At 38.9% G+C, this 22,996-nt stretch overlaps 1 protein-coding gene across 1 annotated transcript in view; it reads right to left on the bottom strand.

Moving 5' to 3' along the window:
- Positions 1-22,996, bottom strand: part of eps8l2.L (EPS8-like 2 L homeolog) — an 81,911-nt gene that overhangs the window by 23,562 nt on the left and 35,353 nt on the right. Inside the window, exons 2-7 of the mRNA XM_018257561.2 lie at positions 13,892-13,943; positions 13,173-13,204; positions 4,416-4,480; positions 1,497-1,658; positions 1,144-1,290; positions 628-707 (exon numbers count right to left, since the gene is read on the bottom strand). Coding sequence (XP_018113050.1) covers positions 628-707; positions 1,144-1,290; positions 1,497-1,658; positions 4,416-4,480; positions 13,173-13,204; positions 13,892-13,932 — 527 coding nt within the window. The 5' untranslated portion in view covers positions 13,933-13,943. The remainder of the gene's footprint in view (positions 1-627; positions 708-1,143; positions 1,291-1,496; positions 1,659-4,415; positions 4,481-13,172; positions 13,205-13,891; positions 13,944-22,996) is intronic.

Below are 22,996 nucleotides of genomic sequence, written 5' to 3'. Positions count from 1 at the left end.
GTAGTTCTGCATTATCAGGGTTTCCACATGTTTCCCATCCTTGTTCTACTGTTCACTTCACTTTTCATTCAGATATTTATTCTGTTAAGGTTACATAAGAAACAGTTTTTTTTAAAATATATTAATATAAAATCTTTTATAAATCGATATAATATTTAAGTAATATTTTCCATGGAACAGAATGCTAACAGTGATATTATGGATGTAGATCATAATGGGACAACATCACTAAAAGTAGACCCTGCATTAGTAAAGTATGGGCACACCTGGTCTACTATATCTGGCCTGCTATTTTGTGCTATTGTTGGCAATGCTAAAATTGTTGCTCTATAGATGATTTAGCTACTTTTTATTCTGATAATTGCTCAGCAAACTGTGCCATAGTAGCTATGGGTCTGCTGTACTTTTTGCAGAATTATCAGTATGTCACTTAGGCTAGTATCAAATAATGTCCATCTCATCTTCTATCCTCCCAAAGGGCCTGTATGGTGTTGTGTTGGCAGTAGCAGTTATATAGTGTACTTGGCTAATACAGTATGTAGTAGTGGTAATACTAAAGAAACTGGACTTGCTGAGTAATCTTAGAAATATTTTTATCATCCCCCATAACTTGAAAAGGACTCTTACTTGAGTGTCTGTTGTCGCATCTTCTTGCCGTACTTTATATCTGCTAGAGCGCTCTCTATGTCAGCATGAATGACCTCAGCCTGTGTAAAGACAATGATATAAATCAGGATAGTTCTCCTAAAAATGCAATTCAATGTTCAGCTGGCTTCACCTACTGCAAGGTTTTATATAAAATTATCTTTGATCTGTCTGTCTGTCTAGCTGTTATACTGTGTAATAGCTCAACATAAATAAGAATCCAAAAGCCTAAAAACCCCAGGTATCCTGTATAATTTGTATCCTTTGTATCCAAATTACTGTGCAGTTTTGTCTTTCAATAAATGCACCATGAACAATTGTTAAGTTCACATTAAGTTCACAACCCAGCATAATGCATTTTTATTTACATTACTACTTCTTGAAGAGGCTAACTTAGAGAAGATAAATAGAGCTTTACTTCCAAAGTTCATGCTATGGGATTAGCTCCTTATTTAACCCAATATTGTGTCCTCCAAGGCGCTCCTTTCTTAATCTCACCTCCATTTCACAGTTAAATAAGTGTATGTCAGGCTTGGGCTGGTCTGCATCCTGGCACACCAGTAACAAGACGTGTGGGTAGCGGTGAGGGCCTGATACGTTCTGGCAGTGTTGGACAATAGGCAAAGGAAAGTTCTCCAGCTCTTCCTGTCAGGACAACATACACAAATAACACTGTTTAGTAACTAGAAAATCTCTAGCAGCTATTTCACTAGTAACTCATGCACAAAATCCATGAACCACCTCAAATGCTACATAGAAAACCCACGGGGAACAAATATGCCACCAAATGCACCCTATAACATTGACTTAAATTCCGATGGACCAGTTGTGTTAACATTATGGTTACGTACCTGTGTCACACTGTCCAGAAGCCTGATATTGTTGTTTGTGACCTGCAAAATCATTTCTTGGGCCCAGATTTTGTCTTTGGTCTCCAACTGAAACAACCTTTTGATGGCATCGTCCACGGTGCCAAGTGCGTCACTCTTATCCATGACAAACGTGGCCAGATGCTTTAGAGACAGTGAAGAAAGTCTAGTTACGTTCTTACATTTTGAAAATTATCCAGAGGTATAACTCAAGCACTAGGAGACTATCTGTATTGGGTACTGAGTTTGATTCTGACTGCAAGGAGTTTGTATTTCTATATAATACTAAACATTAACTTAAAGTTGAGCTACCCCTTTAACCTGTATACACCACGCATTGGCCGCAATGATTCTGATCCTTTGAATGCCACCCGATTTTCAGTGTGTGGGATCACAAGTTATCCACATTGAAAAAACAGGGACTGGAAATGTAGAACGCACTGTATATCCTACAATCTGCCGCAAGCAAAGGGTTATCCTATTATTAAATCTTACATGATAATTGAATAAATATTTGTACTATATCTAGTAACTCCCTTACTGGTAAACAACCAATAAGAAGGTAGCTTTTATTGTTGGTTACTAGACTTTTTATAAACGTTGCTACTTTTGTTATATTCCCCCAGATAACTTTAACAGAGAACCCATAAAGACTGGATTTGAAGCGCAGCGTGACTGGTAATGAGGGAGAAACATGGGGGGGGGTTTCTCCTGTCTTGTAAACCTTTTAAATTAAAGCAGGGTGACTGTTATAATATAACAATATACTATACAGTAGAACCATGATTTTACATTTCCCAGGAGAAACAGGTCAAAACAGTGTACGTTGCGGGAAAATGTTAAATTCGGGAAAGAAAAAATGCAGCTTGCCTGAATATGACCATGACAAAATGGCATTAATTCTGGGAAAGCGTCAGTTTGGAGTCATAAAATTACTACCAAATCTGACCACATATGGTCACGTTAAAGCTACAGTATATATGCAAGTCTCTTCTTATAATGTTTCCCTTGAATTTGACATACATTATAATAAAACAAAGGATGGGAATATTTGCATTTATGTTGGGGTCTAAAGATAGGTGAGACATGCATTTCTTATTTGTTTGAAGTGGAGCTGTATTATGGCCAGGAAGGTGCTAAATCCTCCTTTAAATGCGTACATTAAGCATAACCCTAATCCCCATACAAACATACCAAAGCACAATACACCTTGTTTGTAACTGCATTCCAAATGCACTCTGAGCGCATCATAAACCACACATAGATGTTTTATGCATCTAAATATAAAATTCAAATTCACTGATTCTGAAGAATTTGTGTGTAAATAGCCTTAGATTTACGCATTCAGGAAAAGGTCATTTATAAAATCTGCATCTTTTCACGGCATCTAAAAATATATCTTTCTTATAGATGTGAACTCTTGGTTACCTGGAGGTCAGAAAGTTTGTTTTGAGCATCAGTCTATATGAGATGCCTAAACTGCATCCCCCAGGCCATGGGAGGAAATTTAATTTGTTTATTATTTTTGTCTCAAAGTATCTCAGACATTCCTCCAGCAAATTAAAAAAGAAAGTAAACAGTTCTTTATTATTGGGGAGGATCAGTGGCACAGGAAATGAAGCCTACATACTCCATTGATGCCCTGTGGAATTACATGCAGAACAGAAGAGGCCTATCGAGATTGTTTTAGTATATCATATAATTAAGTGATAAAACCATATTGGATTTACTGTTGCTTTTATAGACCTACAGACTCTCTGTTTATCGAGATAGGAGGCACAACGGAAAGCATCACAATAGCAAGTCTAGTGCACCAACCCCTTTTTATTTTCTCCGTGTGTATTGATTCTCTGTGCTCCTCCTTCCTAATGTCATCTTCCCTTTAAAACCTTTGGACTATCCAACATATTTAAAGGAGTGGCATGTGTTTCAGTATTCTAAAGGTCAGTGCCTTTCGACAGAATACCATAATAAGCATACCTACTGCATACTGGGCTGTCACTTTCATACATTTAGCAGCTTAGGAATGGGACCGGTTATCCAGAATGCTTGGGATCTGGGGTTTTCCAGATAAGGGGGTCTTTCCATAATTTGTATACTTTAAGTCTACTAAAACATCATTTCAACATTAAATAAATCCATTAGGATTATTTTGTCTCCAATAACAATTAATTATATCTTGGGATAAATTACAAGGTACTGTTTTATTATTACAGAAAAAAATGGAAAAAAAATAATTATTAAAAATGGTGTCTATAGGAGATGGCTGTCCTGTAATTTGGAGGTTTCTAGATAAAGGGTTTACGAATAACAGATCCCAAACATGTATTACCACTTGTACCATGATACCATTAAGTCCCACATCAAAGCACAGCTCTGTCACTGTTTTGCCCCCTCTATTGACCTCACTGGTGCAATTAATTACACTAGCATTTCTCATTTACTGTGATAACCAGCTAATTAAGTTGGCTATGAATACACCAATATTAATTTAAAGTTTTCCCAGCCTTTGGTACTCATGTGGGTATCTAGGGGGCAATTTATCCTGTGCCTTTCAAGCTATCTCTTCTTTATTATCTACTTTGGTCATTACATGGTAGGTGGGATGTGGAAGAGAATTATTTAAAAAGAACAGATGGAAACAACCTGACTTTTTGTGATCTCAGTCGATTTCTCATGACAGAAAGTTAAATCTAGCTAAATATTTGTGCATATCTGTGTTATTTGTCCATGGAGGGACAAGGAAGGAGAGTCTAGACAAGATCTGTTTGGGAAAACTGTGGGAAAATAATTTACGGCAGCCTAGATTCTAGATTCTCCAGACATAATCCACCTTGTACTGGGACACATCATTATTCATAGTTGGCATAGCAGCGCAAAGTTACTCAATGATGCACTCACCTCCACATTATACTGTGATGTTTCTTGCATGATGACATTGGAGTTAGAATATTTCTTTCTTTGTTCTGCAAAATAAGACATGTTGCTAATATATGGAATGATCTATTTACTCCAAATAAATTCTTCGTGCTTCTGTATTTCAAGCAGTGACCATCAGCAGAGAGTATTTAGCCAAAAAGTTCACGCAATCAAGGTCTCAGTGTCCTTACACAGCGGGCATTTTAATAGGTGCTGCCAGACACCCAAAGAGTATCCCTGGGTAGGCAATAAAATCTTCAACGTTATTATTATTCTTCTTGGTCTGGTGACAGATACGCAAATCTAAAGGGTTTCTTAGACTTTTCTCCAATATCTCTCATAACAGGAAGCAACTACACCAGAGCACACTCCATTGTACATTAACCCCGGTGTTCCCTCCCTTTGAAGCAGCCACAAACTGGTTAGCAAACATAAATCTGCGCAATAGGTTTTTATTGCTATTCTAAGTACAGGATTATATTGGTTTGGCAATTAATTAAAGACCTACAAGCCTTAAGTCGAAATACTCTTGGTTTCCCCAGGGAGGGTGTCTACCTATAACTATACTTGCATAGTCTCAGATGGGTTTTCCAGTTCAGGCCCCTTGTTGCAGGTGCAATCTTGGGTCTGGACCCCCTTAGTGCATCATGGTTAAATATATAGGAAAACATTGGTGTGACAGTCATTCAGCCATAGTTCCAAGAATATCTTTGGCAGCATTAAGTTTTCTCCCAACTCTTACCCTAAGTGACCTTTAAAATAGGCTTTCAGGTGCATCTAGAAAAGCAAATAGGCCTTCTCTCTTCTATCTCAAGCTAACTGACCTGCAGACTGAGCTGCCCCTGCCACTGCTCCAGGACAACCAGGTGGTCAGTCTGGGAAATACTGGCTCATTGTACATTTTGTTAAAAATACATTACAGCACATTTTTGTCTCAATGTGTATCTTCCTGAACTAGAAGCAGTGTCAGACTGGAGACCCATGGGCCTATCTGGGGACTTGACCTCCAGAGCCCTATCAACAAGAATCACCATGCTCCACCACAGATTTCTATGATTACCCCTCCCCCTGCTGCCACAAGTCACCCCCTTCTTGCTGCTGAAGATCACCCCTCCCCACCACTGTTGATGCCACCTGCCCTCCGCACATACAATTTGCCACCCCCCCCTAATGTTGGGTTATACACAGTGTCGGACTAACCCTCACTCAACCTCCTTATTCTCCTAGTCTTTTATATTTACTTGCTATACTCTATTCTTCCATTATTACACATTTTTTCCCATAAAGAAATAGGGAATAACCATGAAATGGGCTAAATGGTTAGAAGCAATAAAGCACTTTATTCACTATCATAATGAGTGTGCTGATCCTTCATCACTAAATATTAAAAATATTGATCTTGCACCTCTGCTTTACGAAAGATTGAGTGCGGACACCTGAGCATATATATATATATATATATATATATAGTATATATATACTGTATACAAATTTTATAGTGCAATCTGATTATCCTCCCCCAAAGTTTATTTGCCTGTAATTTTATATTAAAATAGCAATTCTGCACAAACATTTCTGAAATAAATTCCAAACCTCATAAGTGAAATATTCATGTGGTCACTTCTTTTGAGAATTTTGTTGTAAATAGTATTTTCAACCTTTGAGATTTATGTTTCTGAATATCACTTCAAGAGTAATAAATACTTCTTTTGAACCCTTATTTCAGAGAAACCCAATCTTTTTTTTACCCATGAGCCACTTTCAAATATAAAAAGATTTGGGGAGCAACACAGGTATGAAAAGGTCATGGGGGTGCCAAATAAGGGCTCTGATTGGCTATTTGATAAAACCCTATGAGGACTGGCAGCCTACAGGAAAGTCTGACAGTATGCCTTGTTTTTATGCAATCAAAAATTTCCTTTAAGCCAGGAATTAAAAAAATAAGCACCTGCTTTGAGGTCATAGGGAGCAACATCCAAAGGGTTGGTGAGCAACATGTTGCTTACGAGCTACTGGCTGGGGATAACTGCCTTATTTGGTAACTATCTTTATGGCTGTTTCTTTACCTGTACATAAAACAGTTTCCAGTATGCTTCTGCACAGGCTAATAGGGATATATATGGTTGTATCTTATCTGCTTAAAATCAGTCTGTTGTTTATAGAAACAAACTAACTGCTCTAAATATAAACTGACTATTTTGTGCGTTTGTTGCTGAATCAAAGCTCTGTGCTCACCGAAGCAGCATGCATGATAGCATTGGGTTACCCCTGTTCTTTCTTATCCATTATATTGGCTAGACCATCGAGAGCTGGTTCTCTCAGGTTTATGCAGATACAGTATTTTATGTACACGAATGGATTATGTACAGTGTAAACGTGAATGCGTAATCATCAAGGGCCTTCCTAAAAGACAGATTATATGTAGAAGTAGCAGGTCGTTTTTTTTTTAATACACAAAAACCATGATGAGCCTGTAAATGATATCCTTATAAATGGTGCTTAGTGATGTCATTGGCTATAATCAGTGCTCAGTGATGTAATTTGTGTCACATGACTCACTGAAATGTGTGTATTATAATAAATAAAGCACCCCTGCTGTGAGCTTTATGTGTTTACAAATTGGATTCAATTTGGGACATTTGTGTCCTTTTTAGTGTGACTGCACTTGTGTTCTCACATGACCCTTCAAGTATATCGAAATTTTCATTTGTCCTCTACATTTTATCTGTTCTTGTAACAAAGCCATGCAAACTGGGACAAAAAAACAGAGGCAGGAAAAATGGTACTTTATGTCAGTACAAGCATGGGATCTGTTATCCAGAATGCTCAGGACCTGGGGTTTTCTGGATAACCAATCTTTCTGTAATGTGGATCTTCATGCCATAGAGGGATACTGACACAAGAAATTTAACTTTTTTCGACATCTATCATAACATTGTCTTTCCATGCATTAAGGATGCACCATTCGATCTTTTATAGCAGGATTCGACTGAATCCTTGTGCCCGGCGAACCGAACCCAAATTAGGGGCTGGAAGGGATGTCACGTGACTTTTCGTCACAAAACAAGGAAGAAGAAAAAAAATGTTCCCACTTTTTCCCCTTTCCCAAACGTAATTTGCATATGTAAATTAGGATTCGATTCGGTATTCAGCAGAATCTTTTTATTCGGTGCATCCCTGAAAATCATTGGCTCAATGCTTTTACATTACCTCTCTGATCCCCATGTTCCTTTATGACGGGCTGCAATATTTGTGCATCATTAGGCCGTTAGCATTAGAATCTTTGACAGACTGAGCAGGGACAGTCAGGTTTAGGAATTCATGCAACAATTGTTTACAAAAGCAGCCCTATCAGCCAAAAATAATAAATATGACCCATAGGTAACTTTTAACGTATATTAATATTTTGAAGAGTATTTTTTTTGGTATCACTTTAAATCTACTAGAAAATGATGTAAACATTAAATAAACCCAATAGGCTGGTTTTGCTTCTAATAACGATTAACAAGATACTGTTTTATTATGACAGAGAAATATTTGGATTATTTAGATAAAATGGAATCTATGGAAGACATCCTTTCCATAATTCGGGGCTTCCTGGATAACGGGTTTCTACATAACGGATCCCATACCCACTACAGTGGATTCCCACTGTTAATTAGATAGCCAGCATGCAATGCTTATACAGTATACTATTGTGTTGGATCCAGTGGTGCAATGGTTCTTTAGAGACATGACTTTTCTATAGTAATTGATATGTAGTGGTGGTCAGAGGTCAGCTACCTCGGTGTCCATTCATTATACACAATGTGGTGCTATTTGATATGTTAGGCATTATGTGCTACTATGAAATGTATGAGGTTTCACATTATACGCCTGCTTGGTATGTACAGCGCAACTAAGGTATATAAATTTAGGCCCAAAATCTTATTATTACTAGGCAAGACCGAACTACATTTCTTTTGGTCTTCTTCAACTAAGCAAAAATGGTGAAGCCGTGCCTCATCTTTCCAGATCACTGACACCAACCCAAATATAAACACAAAAAGAAAACAAATGCTATGTATATAATTCCCTGTTGCAAGGGAAACCCGTATTACTCATTCAATAACATGGCGGCCCATCTCTGACCCCCCCCCCCCCAAATCTGTCATCCACTCAAAACCTCATAACTAGACTGTACTATTCCTAAGCATATTGACAGTCAGACACATGCTTGTGCCATTAATGGGAAAGCCAGAGGTTTTATATGACAGCAATTTTACCTCCCAATAAAGCATTTTAACAGTTTATCTTAAAAGATTAAAGGTCTTTGTGGGCGTTAAAGTGTTACTGCCTGATTTACAGCTGGAAAGACAAATAGGAAAGGGAGGGAGCGGTGGAGAGGAATACAGTGCACTCTTTTGTGCCATGTTCCGAACACACAAGCTTTGCCCATTGGACAGGTAAATACTACCAACAAATTTGCCACTTTCTCCTAGGGATGCACCGAATCCACTATTTTAGATTCGGCAGAACCCCCAAATCCTTCGCAAAAGATTCAGCCAAATATTTGCATATGCAAATTAGGGGTGGGAAGGGGAAAACATTTTTTACTTCCTTGTTTTGTGACAAAAAGTCACGTGATTTCCCTGCCCACCCCTAATTTGCATATGCAAATTAGAATTGGTCCGGCTTTAGGAGTGGTTCACCTTTAAGTTAACTTTTAGTATGTTATAGAATTACTAATTCTAAGCAACTTCAATTGGCCTTTTATTTATTATTTTATTGTAATAATTTTTTTAATTATTTGCATTCTACTTCTTTCCAGCTTTAAATTCCAGCTTTAAATTTGTTTAACTGACAAGTAGTGATGTGCGGTGTCGGGTGGGGTCGGGCGACCTCGCTCTCCCCTTTCTGGGTCCACGACCTTACAAATGCCTTCTATAGACTTGCCCCTGTGCGCCTGGCGCAGGTCTATAAAAGGAACCTGGAAGTCGGGTTTGGGCTGGCGCGGGTGTTTTACTGACAACATCTAAAAACAAATACTCTAATACTGTAAGGCTACAAATGTATTGTTATTGCTACTTTTTATTACTCTTTTTATTCAGGCCTCTCCTATTCATATTCCAGTCTTTAAATCAGTGCATGGTTGCCAGGGTAATTTGGACCCTAGCAAACTGGATTGCTGAAATTGCAAACTGGAGAGCTGCTGAATAAAAATCTAAATAGGTTAAAAAACAGAACATCACTCTACATTATACTACAAGTTAATTTAAAGGTCAACAACCCCTTTAAAATGAAACTGCCTACATTTATCAGGGGTCTCCTAGCCCATTACCCACTCTTTGTTCTCTTCTCATAACCTCATAGATAAGTACAATAAAGTAGGGAAGCACTGAATCCACTATTTTGGATTCGGCCGAACCCCCAAATCCTTCGTGAATAACGAATCCTAATTTGCATATGCAAATAGGGGTAGGGAAGGGAAAACATTTTTTACTGTTTTGTGACAAAAAGTCACGTGAATTCCCTCCCCACACCTAATTTGCATACGCAAATTCAGATTCGGTTAGGCCGGGCATAAGTATTTGGCCGAATCCTGCTGAAAAAGGCAGAACAAAATCCTGGATGCGGAGCATCCCTACAATAAAGTATGTTTTAGTAATTATGCTTAAATAGAAAGTGTTTCCTAGTTTGTGCAATGAATAGATAGGCAGGATGATAAGTGGTGGATGGGTTGGGAGTAGTGATGGACGAATTTGCGTCGTTTGATAAATTCTCAAAACGGTGCGGCGTCTCGTTTTTGACACCGTTGTCCGTTTCTGATGCCGGCGTCTGTTTTTTTAATGCCGGCGTCCGCTTTTTTTTTTCACCAGCGAATTTTCACGACTGTTGCGCGAATTTATTCGCAGGCGGCAAATCGTGCAAATTCGCTGCAAATTCGTCCATCACTAGGTCGGAGAAGTAGATGGGTGGTCTTGGTACATTAACCGATGACCAAAGGTGGCCCTAATTGTATTCAGTGCTGGGAATATAGATATTCCCATACATTCCAGGGATGACAGAGTTTTCTAAACTGGAACAAGTTTGCAGTGAAAACTCTCAGTTGAAACCAAGTCGGGGAGAATTGAATGCCTACAGTATTACTTAGTTGCATCTGCCCCCTCTTCCCCCTTCTCAGTTTCTAACCCTGATATACGGGGCCTTCATGCAATGTGTTTCCCTATGTATTTGCAAATATTGATAGTTATTATAATTATTTTTTTTTCATAATCAAAGAAAATAATTGGATTGAATTGTGATGTGATTTTCTTATTATGCATAATCTCAAATAGGATGATCGAGATTGAGTTAAAATAGTGGAAAAAGTAAAAAGCAATTAAAAACTTGCTTGAATGCTTGAAATATGTGTCTTATGACTTCAGCGGCACCTAAACAGGATTTACACTGTGAGATTTTCAGTTCTTTATTTTTCAGCATTGATACAACTAGAAAAGTTGAGGTTAAAAACATGATTGCCTTTAATATTAGGTGCACATAGCAGCGGCTCAGTAGTCTAGCTTATATAAATACAGCTTTAATGGAGCTAAGAGAACTAATGATGTTGAAAGTTACCCCAGGCCTGTTTCTAATGCCACCACATGATGATATGTAACCAGATGTTACCACTTTAGAGGCTTATGAACAAAAGTATGTAAAGCATGCCAGGCATTTGCAGTTGCTGGCAGTTGCAGCCAGGGTGTCAAAGGTTGCCTATTCCCGATGATGACACAGGCCCAGCCCAAAAAGACAGCATGCTCTTTCACGGGTATATATGAATAGAAATGTCCAAGCATGGAATGTTTTAAGGTATGTTGGATAAGCAGACTATTGCAAAGATAGTCTCAAAGGGAAGGGGCAACCATAAGTCAAAGATTGCCCATTTAATGCAAATTTAATCACATCTGTCGCAAATGTTTTTCATATTCACATTGGGATGGACTTTGTTGTGAAGCTATGAGGAAATAGGACAGAAGCTGTCATTAACTATAGGGCACTGCATCACAGATCATTTTCCCTGACCCAATGTCTCCCATTGTCAGCCATTGTCCCCTGCCTTTGCACCACTACTACTCTGTTTCATCCCATTCTCTGCAGGACTATCCTATCTGGCCCTTTTGTTTGTTCACAACTGACGGTAGCTAAGTGCTGTGAAGACACTCGTGGTAATGATACGAAGGTAAAGCATATAGACAATAAGCCTGCATTGTTTAGTAAGTGGGTATTGGAGAAGCAAGGTAAGACCAGACTCAGGCACATCTCTGTGAATAGATGACAGTGGAATTATCTTTACAATTAGTTGTGCACCTTATCTCCATTGGTTTCAGTTTGCTGCTACATTGGGCATTTAATTGCTGTTCTCAGGAAGCAAAGAAAACACCCTGACCACCAAGCCGCTGCTTCCCTTTAAAGGAATGATTCTCAAACGGGGGGATTGGGGTATCTCCCCCTTGGAGGGGGTCGGGAGTAGTGCCAGGGCATCTCAGCCTGAAGGTCAGTTAGGGAATGATTTGGGTATACAGACTGCATTCTCTCCCAGATACCCATGAAAGCTAAACTAGTTCAGTTTGTGAGGAAGCCCACTTAAGTTCAACCCCCTTCAAATTACCCCCAGTGCATACTGTATATATCACTATATATTACTATTATTATTAACATGTATTTTAGAGCGCCAACATATTGCTCTCTGTAAATTAAATGTGTTTATACAAAGAAATCATATGAGTTACATACATAGAAAATACAGAGTTACATTTATAAAAACCAGTTCTGGTACAAAAGGTGTGAAAGGCCCTGTGCAAAAGAGCTTACAATCTAAAGGGAAGGGAATGAGACACAATATACACATACACATACATATACAGACATATCACTTTATGTAACTATATATAACTATACTAAGCTAACTGTGAATACTAAGATCACTGGACTTGGATATTATGTGTGTAGGGCGTTCCACAACCTCACTGCCCTCAGCACAAAGAGCCATTTTCACTGTTTCAAATGAAAGTTCAGTTCCTGAATTCAAAAGGAGCCTCTGGTTTATTTCTATGTGAATAAAAGATCCCCTCTCATGTACTTAGAGTCATGGGTGGATTTACATAGAGGGCACCCCTAGGCCCGCTGTCGTTCATCACTACTGATCTCTCCCTTTTATTTGTTCAAATTTTTATCATTGGTACCGGAGCAATGGGGATTGGCACACAGAAGATTTAAAAAACTATTGTATCTCCTGCTCATCCCTAGTGTTTCTGAACCAATGTGGGTGTGGTTGGGCAGCATGCTGCCCACTAAAATTCTGCTGCCCTAGGCCTGGGCCTTGGTGGCCTCTCCAAAAATCCAGGTCTGCTTAGAGTAATTACATCACCTTGCAAGTAAGTTTTTTTTCCAGAAAAAATAACCACAACCTTTACAGCCTTTCCTCAAAGTTTAATACATACATTACTTATACCAATCGAGCTGCACATCTCTGTACACTTTTCAGCTCATTGATATCCTTCTAAAGCCCAAAAGTGCATTGCATATTTCAGATGAGGCCTTACCAGTGGTCCAAACTCCCTATGCTACACTGTGCTACACAATAAATGATGGTGTCATTCAGCTAGTTACACTGATCCTGCCCTATCATATATGACTCACAACCTAGACATGTTTAGAAAAAATCACATACAAAAATGCTTTCTTTTATAGGAATTAAGAAAGAAATGAAAAACTTACCAAAAAGATCTTTTGCACTCATCCGTCCCCCACTGAAACAAATAAAGAAACAGTTAAAAACAATATGTAATAATTGAATGCATAATTATGCTACAGTACTATACTACAGGGATAGATATTTTGACAGTGCACAATGTTATGAACCAAAAGTGCATGCAGAATTCACCACTTCCTAATCATGCCCTATTTCCCTCCCTGCCCCTAATTTGCATATGAAAATTAGGATTCGGATTCGGTTTGGCCGAATCCGAATCCTGCTGAAAAAGGCAGAATCCTGGCCGAATCCCGAACCAAATCCTGGATTCGGTGCATCCCTACATGATTTTCTAGTAGACTTAAAGTATGAAGATTCAAATTTCATAAAGATCCATTATCCAGAAAACCCCAGGTCCCGAGCATTTTGGATAACAGGTCCCATACCTGTACCATCAACCAGTTCCCAGCAGCCTTTGACAGATTCAACATTCCTTATATATACTAAGACTAACTAACAGATGTTAAAATATAATTTGACTTGTGAAGTCCAATCAAAAATACCCTTTTAGTACGCCAAAAAAACCAACCCCAAGTGTGACCCAACATTCTGTAAAATCTGACTTTGATCTATATTAAAATCAGTAGGATACTTTTTATTGTTTAAAAAATGGCTGAAAATACATCAATTGCTTCTCTCCACAATACAAAAAAGCCAATATACAGCAGTGTATTTCAATACTTACTTTACGGATCCCTGCTTGCTGCCAGATCCTGATTGGCTCATTGTTGCATTTACTGTAAGGAAACAAAAGATTTGCAGTCATTAAACACTATAGTCTTAGATCTGATATAATTATGTCTGTTTTGAGGGACAGGAGAAACAGAAATTCCCTTCCCTTCTTGCTATTGAGTGGAGAGAAGCAATTGATCCATTTTATGATTATGTATTTATGTTCTTCATTCTACAGGTGGATTTTTACTATATTTTTTCAATTTTGCCTGTTCCTATTGGATGCCTCAAGCAGTAGCAGATTCTGTTTGGCTGGTTTGAAAGGGAGATGGAATCTTGCCCCCAATCCTCCCAAACATGCTGGGAACAAGGCACTTGTTGTGCTGGCGGGGCTATCAGTGCATCACTTAACAAGGCCTTGTAATCTAGGCACTTACCTAAGGGCATAACCTTTTGGCAGTGGTGGAGGTAGCGGAAAACATATATTGATTCTGAACTTTTTCAGGCCTAAAAACTAGCACATACTAGTCACAATGGTAGATTTAAGCCTGGCAAATGCCTCCTCCTTTAATCAGGGGAAAGGTGGTAACCCTACACATACATCATGCTGAATACTTGAAATTACATTGGATTCAGTTTGATACAAATCCCCATATGTAATAAAAGACACTAGGTTTGCCCAGGAGCAGTAACCCGTAGCAACCAATAAGATGTTTGCTTTTAAACAGGAAGTAACCAGTAAATGCTACCTGCTGGTTGGTTGCTATGAGTTACTGCTCCTGGGAAAACCTAGTGCCTTTTATTAAAAAAGGAAAATTAATATAAGCTTCATCATACTGAAATAAGAAACTTTCTAAATACAATCAATTAAAAATTCTGCATCGTTTCTGAAATCAAGTTTACCTTCCCTATCCCTCTCTCAGCATCTGTTTCTCTTCATTCTTCATGCAGGAGTTGGGTGTCAGATGTTCATTGACAGTTAGATTCAATATATCTTATAGGGAGGCTCCTTTCCTAGCAGATGTATTAGAGCTCACTCTAATAACTGATTCCAGTACAAATAGAATCTAACAAAATAACTGCCTTTTGCACAAATCCTGCATGTAGAGAGACATGGTGTCGGGTGATTTTAATAGAGTGAGATCTAATACATAGGGCGCCCCCCCTACATGAAGAGAGAATGAAGAGAAAATATGCTGAGAGAGGGATAGTGAAGTTAAACTTGAATATTTCATAAACAACGCAGAATTTTTAATTGATTGTATTAAGCGAGTTTCTTGTGTCAGTATGATGAAGATTATATTAACTTTTCATTTTCATGATAGTTCTCCTTTAAATAACCCCCATAATCTGTGCACAGTTGCATTAAGGCACAAGGCCCCCTTGCAAATGCAACAATGCTTGAATTTTGGGGAAAAAAGCATGGTACAGGTATAAGATCCGTTATCCGGAAACCCGTTATCCAGAAAGTTCCGAATTACGGATAGGCCGTCTCCCATAGACTCCATTATAATCAAATAATACAAATTTTTTAAAATGATTTCCTTTTTCTCTGTATTAATGAAACAGTATTTTGTACTTGAGCCAAACTAAGATATAATTAATCCCTATTGGAAGCAAAATCAGCCTATTGGGTTTATTTAATGTTTACATGATTTTCTAGTAGACTTAAGGTATGAAGATCTAAATTATGGAAAGCCCCGTTATCTGGAAAGCCCCAGGTCCCGAGCATTCTGGATAATAGGTCCCATACCTGTACTTGTGCTCACAATTGTACTTTGCTCACTGCACTTGCAATGTAAATGATCCCTTATATCTTTGGGCTAAGGCCATATGGGTGGGCTGCAAAGTGAGCCCTAGCCCTACTCTCATGCTGTGAACACTACACATTTCTTCAACACCTATATGAACCATTATGTTTTGATCCTTTTATTGCAATTCTTTCGTTTTTTGGTCAGTCTCTTCTATTGTAGTAAATGTCATTTTCTGGCCTTATGTAATATTAAAAGTCAGGTAATTTGACTCCTGGGGTTACTGTTTCATTGTTGTCTTTAGAAGCGAATTCAGTTTAGCTCAACAGAGCAAACAATTTGTCACACATACAAATAAATACAAATATCTTACACCTATTTTTTATAATAAAAGAATAGCAGCATGTTTTCCTTTTAACTATCTGCATTTGTAAAATCAAAATCCACGTCCATAATCTGTAGCTTCCTGATATAGTTGTATATAACACGTCTTGATGAAATGTGATCCAGAGATCATTATTCATTGAGTGCAGAAGCCTGAGCGTGTTCATGCTAATCTGCGGTATGATAACTACCTACAGGTATCAAAGTCTGCAGGTCACACCAAATTGTGTTTGGCAGACGGCACTGCAGGCATAGATCATTCCAATATCTTGAAATAAAGGAAATAACTGCACGCTATGTAAAAATTTAAAGGATACTGTTGTCTAAATATTAACCCACATTGTACAGTATTTTTAAAGCAGAAGGTAGTGAAATCAATTTTTAGTATTGTGTAGACTGTGATTTTCTGAGATTGATATGCATTTGGTCTTCATTTTTTTTTTTTTTTTTTAATTATTTAGCCTTTTGCTCAGCAGCTGTCTGGTTGCTTCCTACCAACCAGGCAGTGGTTTGAATGCCAGATATAAAAATGCAACAACAGCAATACATTTTTATCCTCAAACATCAACCATTTTTTTCTCCTGTTGCCAGCGACTCTAAAGTAACAGATTTTAAATCTGTAAAGAGGCATAAAAGCATAGCCATATAGCAGGCTTTATATGATGGAGTGTGTTACACCCACAATGCTGTGCACTGTGATGATATTTTCACTTAAAAGGGAAGTAAAGTCTAAAATAGAATAAGGCTAGAAATGCTGTATTTTGTATACTAAACATAAACATGAACTTACTTCACCACAGTACAAATGATTTATGCTTTCAAAGTTGGCCACAGGGGGTCACCATCTTGTAACTTTGTTAAACATCTTTGCAAGACCAAGACTGTGCACATGCTCAGTGTGATCTGGGCTGCTCAGGGATCGTCATAAATGATCAAAACAGCACAAGTCAAATGCCAGAAGCCGATACAGCAAGACTGATTAATAATCGGAATTTGCAGACTGCACTGGGTCCTGTGTTGTCATGTAATCTAATACATTTTGTATTGTTTAATACAAATTTTGTCCAACTCTGCAGAACCCGTGTGGTTGATCCTGCAAATAGAATCCCAGTTTATCTGTTTAAATCTGGCTCCATGATCTTTGTCCCTGCAGCTGGAGTTGGAAACAGTAAGGGCAGAGATACACGCTGCTATTTTGGGAAATTAGTCGCCCATCAACAAATCACTTCTTCTTCGGCGACTAATCTCCCCGAACTGGCTTTCCGAATGTAAATCGCCAGGGGGATGGTACTCGGAAATGCTTCGTTTTCTCAAGTCACCCGAAGAGAGAGAAGAAAGGTCCTGCAAGATCCCCAGAGAAAACTGTGTGTGTAAAATAGGGGTAGGGAACCCCAGTGGCAGGAAAGTGCACTCTATTTAGGGTGCAGAAGGAAAGGGGGCTGTGAAGAGCAAAGTGTCACATAAATGCGATTCCCCCCCCCCCAGCAGCAGCAGCACAGAGATGAAACCATCTGAAATGGTAGTGTATATCACGTTTATATATCATACCTCCCAACATTTTGGAAATAGAAAGAACAAAAACATGTTTTTGACCACACCCATTTTTGTGGCCACACCCCCTAATTACTGTGTTCATTTTATAAAATTTGGCAGTTTATGAATGTGTGAACACATTTCTGTGTTGTTTTTAAGTTATTACAGTTTTGCTAATGAAGGTGAATTGTCCTTCACAGTTTCCCCAAGAGACCGCTTATCTTAAATTGTTACAATAGTTTCTTATCTTAAACTGTTACAAAAGTATATAAGTGCACCTACCACATATTCTGGGCTCTCTGCCAAAAGCCAATTAAGTTAGAAACATTGAATCTTTTTCTGGCTGTTCAGTGCAGAAGACCAAAGAAAAAATCACAGAGAATGTTTCAGTAATAAACCCGGGACTGCAGGTTGAGCTTTCAAAATCGTGACTGTCCTGTGAAAAACTGAACCGTTCGGGAGGTATGTATGTGTGTGATGTGTTTCCTCGTGAGGCGACTTCAGGCGACTTCGGAAAATGAAGCATCGCGGGTGCCATGCCGCAGGCATATTCTCATTCTAGCAGGCGGAAGCAGTTCGGGGAGATTAGTCGCCCAAAGAAGAGGCGATTAGTCGAGGGACAACTAAATCTCTCAGAATCTCCTAGTGTGACCTTACCCTTATAGGGAAAGGGAAAGCAAAACAGATTTTTGTTCATGCTTTATAATAACAATAACAACTAATAAATCCACACAATTGGCCCCATTAAATGATATGGTCTGAGGCAGCAACCCCGATGCCGCCCCCTCTCCCTCTCCGCGCTTAAAAGTTTAGCGTCGGAGCGGGTCAAAAGGGGCGGCATCGCTAGTGCAATGAGCGCGTACTGTGCTTTCTGCACTAGCAGAGACGAATTTCAAAAACCGGAAATTTGGCTCTTAAAGTTACAGGAGGCGGCTTTTTGCCACCCCTTGTAACTGCCCATTCACTGCTGCCTGAGGCAAGGTGCTCACCTTGCCTCATGGCAGGAATGGCCCTGAGGGTACTGAAATATTCAAGTTTTGCATAGCAGTTTATATTGGGAAAGGCAATAAAAGCAAAATCATTTGAATTTATGACCTAATAAGAAATTACTGGCAGAAGATTTTATCTAAAGAAGGGATGCTTCGCTTCACTAGTATACATTGCCTTGTCTGTTTTGCAGCTTTCAACATTTAAATGCTATAGGTAAGGCCAAGATTCATAAGACTTAAGGAAGCATTTGGCTATATGGACTATATTCTTTTAGAAAAAAATAAATAGGAATTGACATGTTTAAGTAGCATGTAGGATGGGTTAAGTATGTACAGTATGTAGGAATCTTTGTAACACATGGATGTGTAGCTATACATGTGAAAATTTATGCTCGATGGTCGAAATAGCCAAAAAAACACTTCGAAATTCTAAGTTTTTTGCATTCGAATCCTTCACTCGAGCTAAGTAAATGTGCCCCCAAGTATCTGATGTCTACTTCAAGGAAGAACCCAAGATGAGAGCTAGTACCATCATCATTCATTCTTTAGGCCAGCTAATATTTGGGTGGTTTGTTTGAAGCTTACCTTAATTGATAAAGAATAGACCAGTTAGGTAAGCAGTTTAAGATTCACTAAGGGGTCAGTAGCCCTGCAGCACCTTGAAAATCAGGGCCACCGTGACAGGGTCAGGGATAGTTAGGACCTTGAAAACCGGCAGGACCCTTTTTTGTAGGTGCTTTTTGTTAGGCAAGACACTTGTTATACCAGGAGGGCGCCTGTGTGAAATGAAAATCAGGAGGGTGGGCTGTGGGTTCATCTGCAAGACCTGGGTGGACCCCCAATTTATTCACCACCCCCCTGTTCATTTATAGCCTTTAAAGTAATAGTGGCGTGAGTTTGTATTTAACTCAGAAAGTGTATACACCTTAAACCCATACAATGAAAACAGCCATTATACACCTTATTAGCCCCCCAAACAAACAAGGACAATCAAAGGTTTTAATTCATAGTTTTCTGCCAGGAGATTCCTCTGTGTTACTTTTAAATAGGGATGTAGGTTTGGTAAAAAAAACAAACATGCGGAATCTTTGGTCATTGTTCGTGCCTGTACCTCCTAATCTGGAATACTGTAATAGCTGGTTGATTACATAAGCATTCACTGCACAGTCTCACATTTATGACCCTGTACTAAGCAGGTAATGGTTTACTCATTGATTAAGTTACCTTTGAACAAAATGGCTGTTTTCATTGTATTCCTGAAGGGCCCTCTCTACATTCCTTGCATACCACAGGTCCCCTGGCAGTTCTTATACTGGTGCATATCATTATTTTAAGTTGCTATGTCAGTTCTGTATAACTGGTTCCATGCCTTGCATTAGCAATCATTAGTAGAGCCACAACACTGGGCTACAACTTTTTTTTGAAATATCCTGTAACTTACATATTTCTCATAAAATTCAAAAACCCATATTTAAATACATACATACAGACCCCATTGAACTCTGCCTAGGCACCCTAGGAGTCCTTTATATGGCATCCTAACATTCAGAAACAGGGGGCCTGACTACAGTATATGTGACTTAGACATATCTATGCACCAGGGAGAACACAAAAGGTACCAAAGACTAGGGATGTAGCGAACGTCGGAAAAAAAGTTCGCGAACATATTCGCGAACTTGCGCAAAAATGCGAGCGGTTCGCGAACGGTTCGCGAACCCCATAGACTTCAATGGGAAGGCGAACTTTAACATCTAGAAAAGACATTTCTGGCCAGAAAAATGATTTTAAAGTTGTTTAAAGGGTGCAACGACCTGGACAGTGGCATGCCAGAGGGGGATCAAGGGCAAAAATGTATCTGAAAAATCTGCCTGTGTGTGCTTGGAAGAGATAGTGTAGGGGGAGAGCTGTTAGTGATTTCAGGGACAGATGATAGTAAGCTTGCTGGCTAGTAATCTGCTTGATACTGCTCTGTATTGGAGGGACAGAAGTCTGCAGGGATTTGAGGGACATTTTAGCTTAGGTAGCTTTGCTGGCTAGTAATCTACTGTTCTCTTTAAACAACTGCCATACGTTGACCTTGTAGGCATTGTTTGCCCAGTTTTTTTGGACGCAGCCACTGAAGCACAGTTGCCAGAAAAAATATGCCATATAAATGCTGAAAATAGTAATTTTTCGCCATACGTTGACCTTGTAGACATTGTTTGCCCAGTTTTTTTGGACGCAGCCACTGAAGCACAGTTGCCAGAAAAATTATGCCATATAAATGCTGAAAATATAAATTTTTTTGGTTGCAGCCACTGAAGCACAGAGGCCAGAAAAATTATGCCATATAAATGCAGAAAATATGCATTTTTTTGGTCGCAGCCACTGAAGCACAGTTGCCAGAAAAAATATGCCATATAAATGCTGAAAATAGTCATTTTTTGCCATATACGTTGAGTCAACGTATGGCAAAAAATTACTATTTTCAGCATTTATATGGCATATTTTTTCTGGCCTCTGTGCTTCAGTGGCTGCGGCCAAAAAAACTGGGCAAACAATGCCTACAAGGCCAACGTATACACTACTACAGCGGTGGATACGGATTACGTAAAATATATGAATGCTGCTTGAAAAAAGTGACTCCGGTGTTTTTTCTGGAGACGGTAATATTATGGATATTTAGACAGAATGGGAACAAGGTCACACAGCTCGATGGCGGGTTGAAGAAAACAGTGTGCAAATAATGCCTACAAGGCCAACGTATACACTACTACAGCGGTGGATACGGATTACGTAAAATATATTATGGCTGCTTGAAAAAAGTGACTCCGGTGTTTTTTCTGGAGACGGTAATATTATGGATATTTAGACAGAATGTGAACAAGGTCACACAGCTCGATGGCGGGTTGAAGAAAACAGTGTGCAAATAATGCCTACAGGGCAAATAATGCCTAAAAGGTCAACTTATACACTACTACAGCGGTAGTAAAATAAAAAAAAGTAAAATAAAAAAAAAATGAATATTAAAAAAAAAAATTAAAGTTGGTGCTGCTGAACTACTAGGAGCAGCAGATTAGCACACCAGTCCCACTCCCCAACACTGCTAGACTAATAGCACTGGGCTCTTATAGTAGTAGTAGTAGTAGTAGTAGTAAAACAACAAAAAAATAAATAAAAGCAGTCCTTACAAGGACTACTGTTATTGCAGCAGTCAGCAGATGAGATCAGAAGCAGGACAGCTGCCCACTGCAGCTACATACAGAGCACTGCAGTAGAAGGTAGATTACTAGCCAGCAAAGCTACCTAAGCTTAAATGTCCCTCAAACCCCTGCAGACTTCTGTCCCTCCAATAACAGAGCAGTATCAAAACGATTACTAGCCAGCAAACTTTCAACTGTCCCTGAAATCACTAACAGGCAGCAGCTCTCTCCCTACACTATCTCTTCAGCACACACAGGCAGAGTGAAAAAACGCTGCAGGGCTTCGGTTTTTATAGGGAAGGGGAGTGGTCCAGGGGAGAGCTTCCTGATTGGCTGCCATGTACCTGCTGGTCTGGGGTGAGAGGGCAAAAAAAAGCGCCAACAATGGCGAACCCAAAATGGCGAACGTCGCGCGACGTTCGCGAACTTCCGGCGAGCGCGAACACCCGATGTTCGCGCGAACAAGTTCGCCGGCGAACAGTTCGCGACATCTCTACCAAAGACAGAAACAAAACAATTATAAATAATGGAAGAAGCATAAATCAAGATACAGGTATGGGACCTGTTATCCAAAATGCTCGGGACCTGGGGTTTTCCAGATAACGGATCTGTCCATAATTTGGATCTTTATACCTTAAGTCTACCAAAAAATCATGTAAACATTAAATAAACCCAATAGTATGGGTTTGCCACCAATAAGAATTAATTATATCTTAGTTTGGATCAAGTACAAGGTACTGTTTTATTATTACAGAGAAAAAAAGGAAATCATTAAAAAAAATTGATTATTTTATTATAATGGATTCTATGGGAGACATCCATTCCACAATTTAGAACTTTCTGGATAATGGGTTTCCGGATAATAGATTTCAATACCTGTATTAGAAGGTCCTGCCCATGCAAGCAAATAAAGACCTCTTGCATTACTAATTTCTTGATGAATTTTCAATTACAGATACAGTTGCCCTTTAAATATATGCCTGCAATTACAAGTTAAATAGAAAACACTTAAAAAAATGATTGCCTTTAGTAATAGTGTACACGTTTCCTCCATTTCCGATGGGTGATTCCACTGGAATATTGTGTTGTTGCTGTTACAAATTACAATTATTAGCCTTACTGGAAGAAGGTTCCTAATCATAGTCCTGAGGAATGGAGACAAATATGCTCCCAGGGAGCACTGGCATCATCGTCACCAACACATTCTTCTCTACTCCAGTACGTCACTAAAGAGATATGAATGTACTGGAAACCCTACGGTACTTCTCTCTCTCTCTCT

Source organism: Xenopus laevis, chromosome 4L (assembly GCF_017654675.1).
Source record: "Xenopus laevis strain J_2021 chromosome 4L, Xenopus_laevis_v10.1, whole genome shotgun sequence".
Lineage (NCBI taxonomy): Eukaryota > Metazoa > Chordata > Amphibia > Anura > Pipidae > Xenopus > Xenopus laevis.
This window is presented reverse-complemented; position numbering and strand designations above follow the sequence as displayed.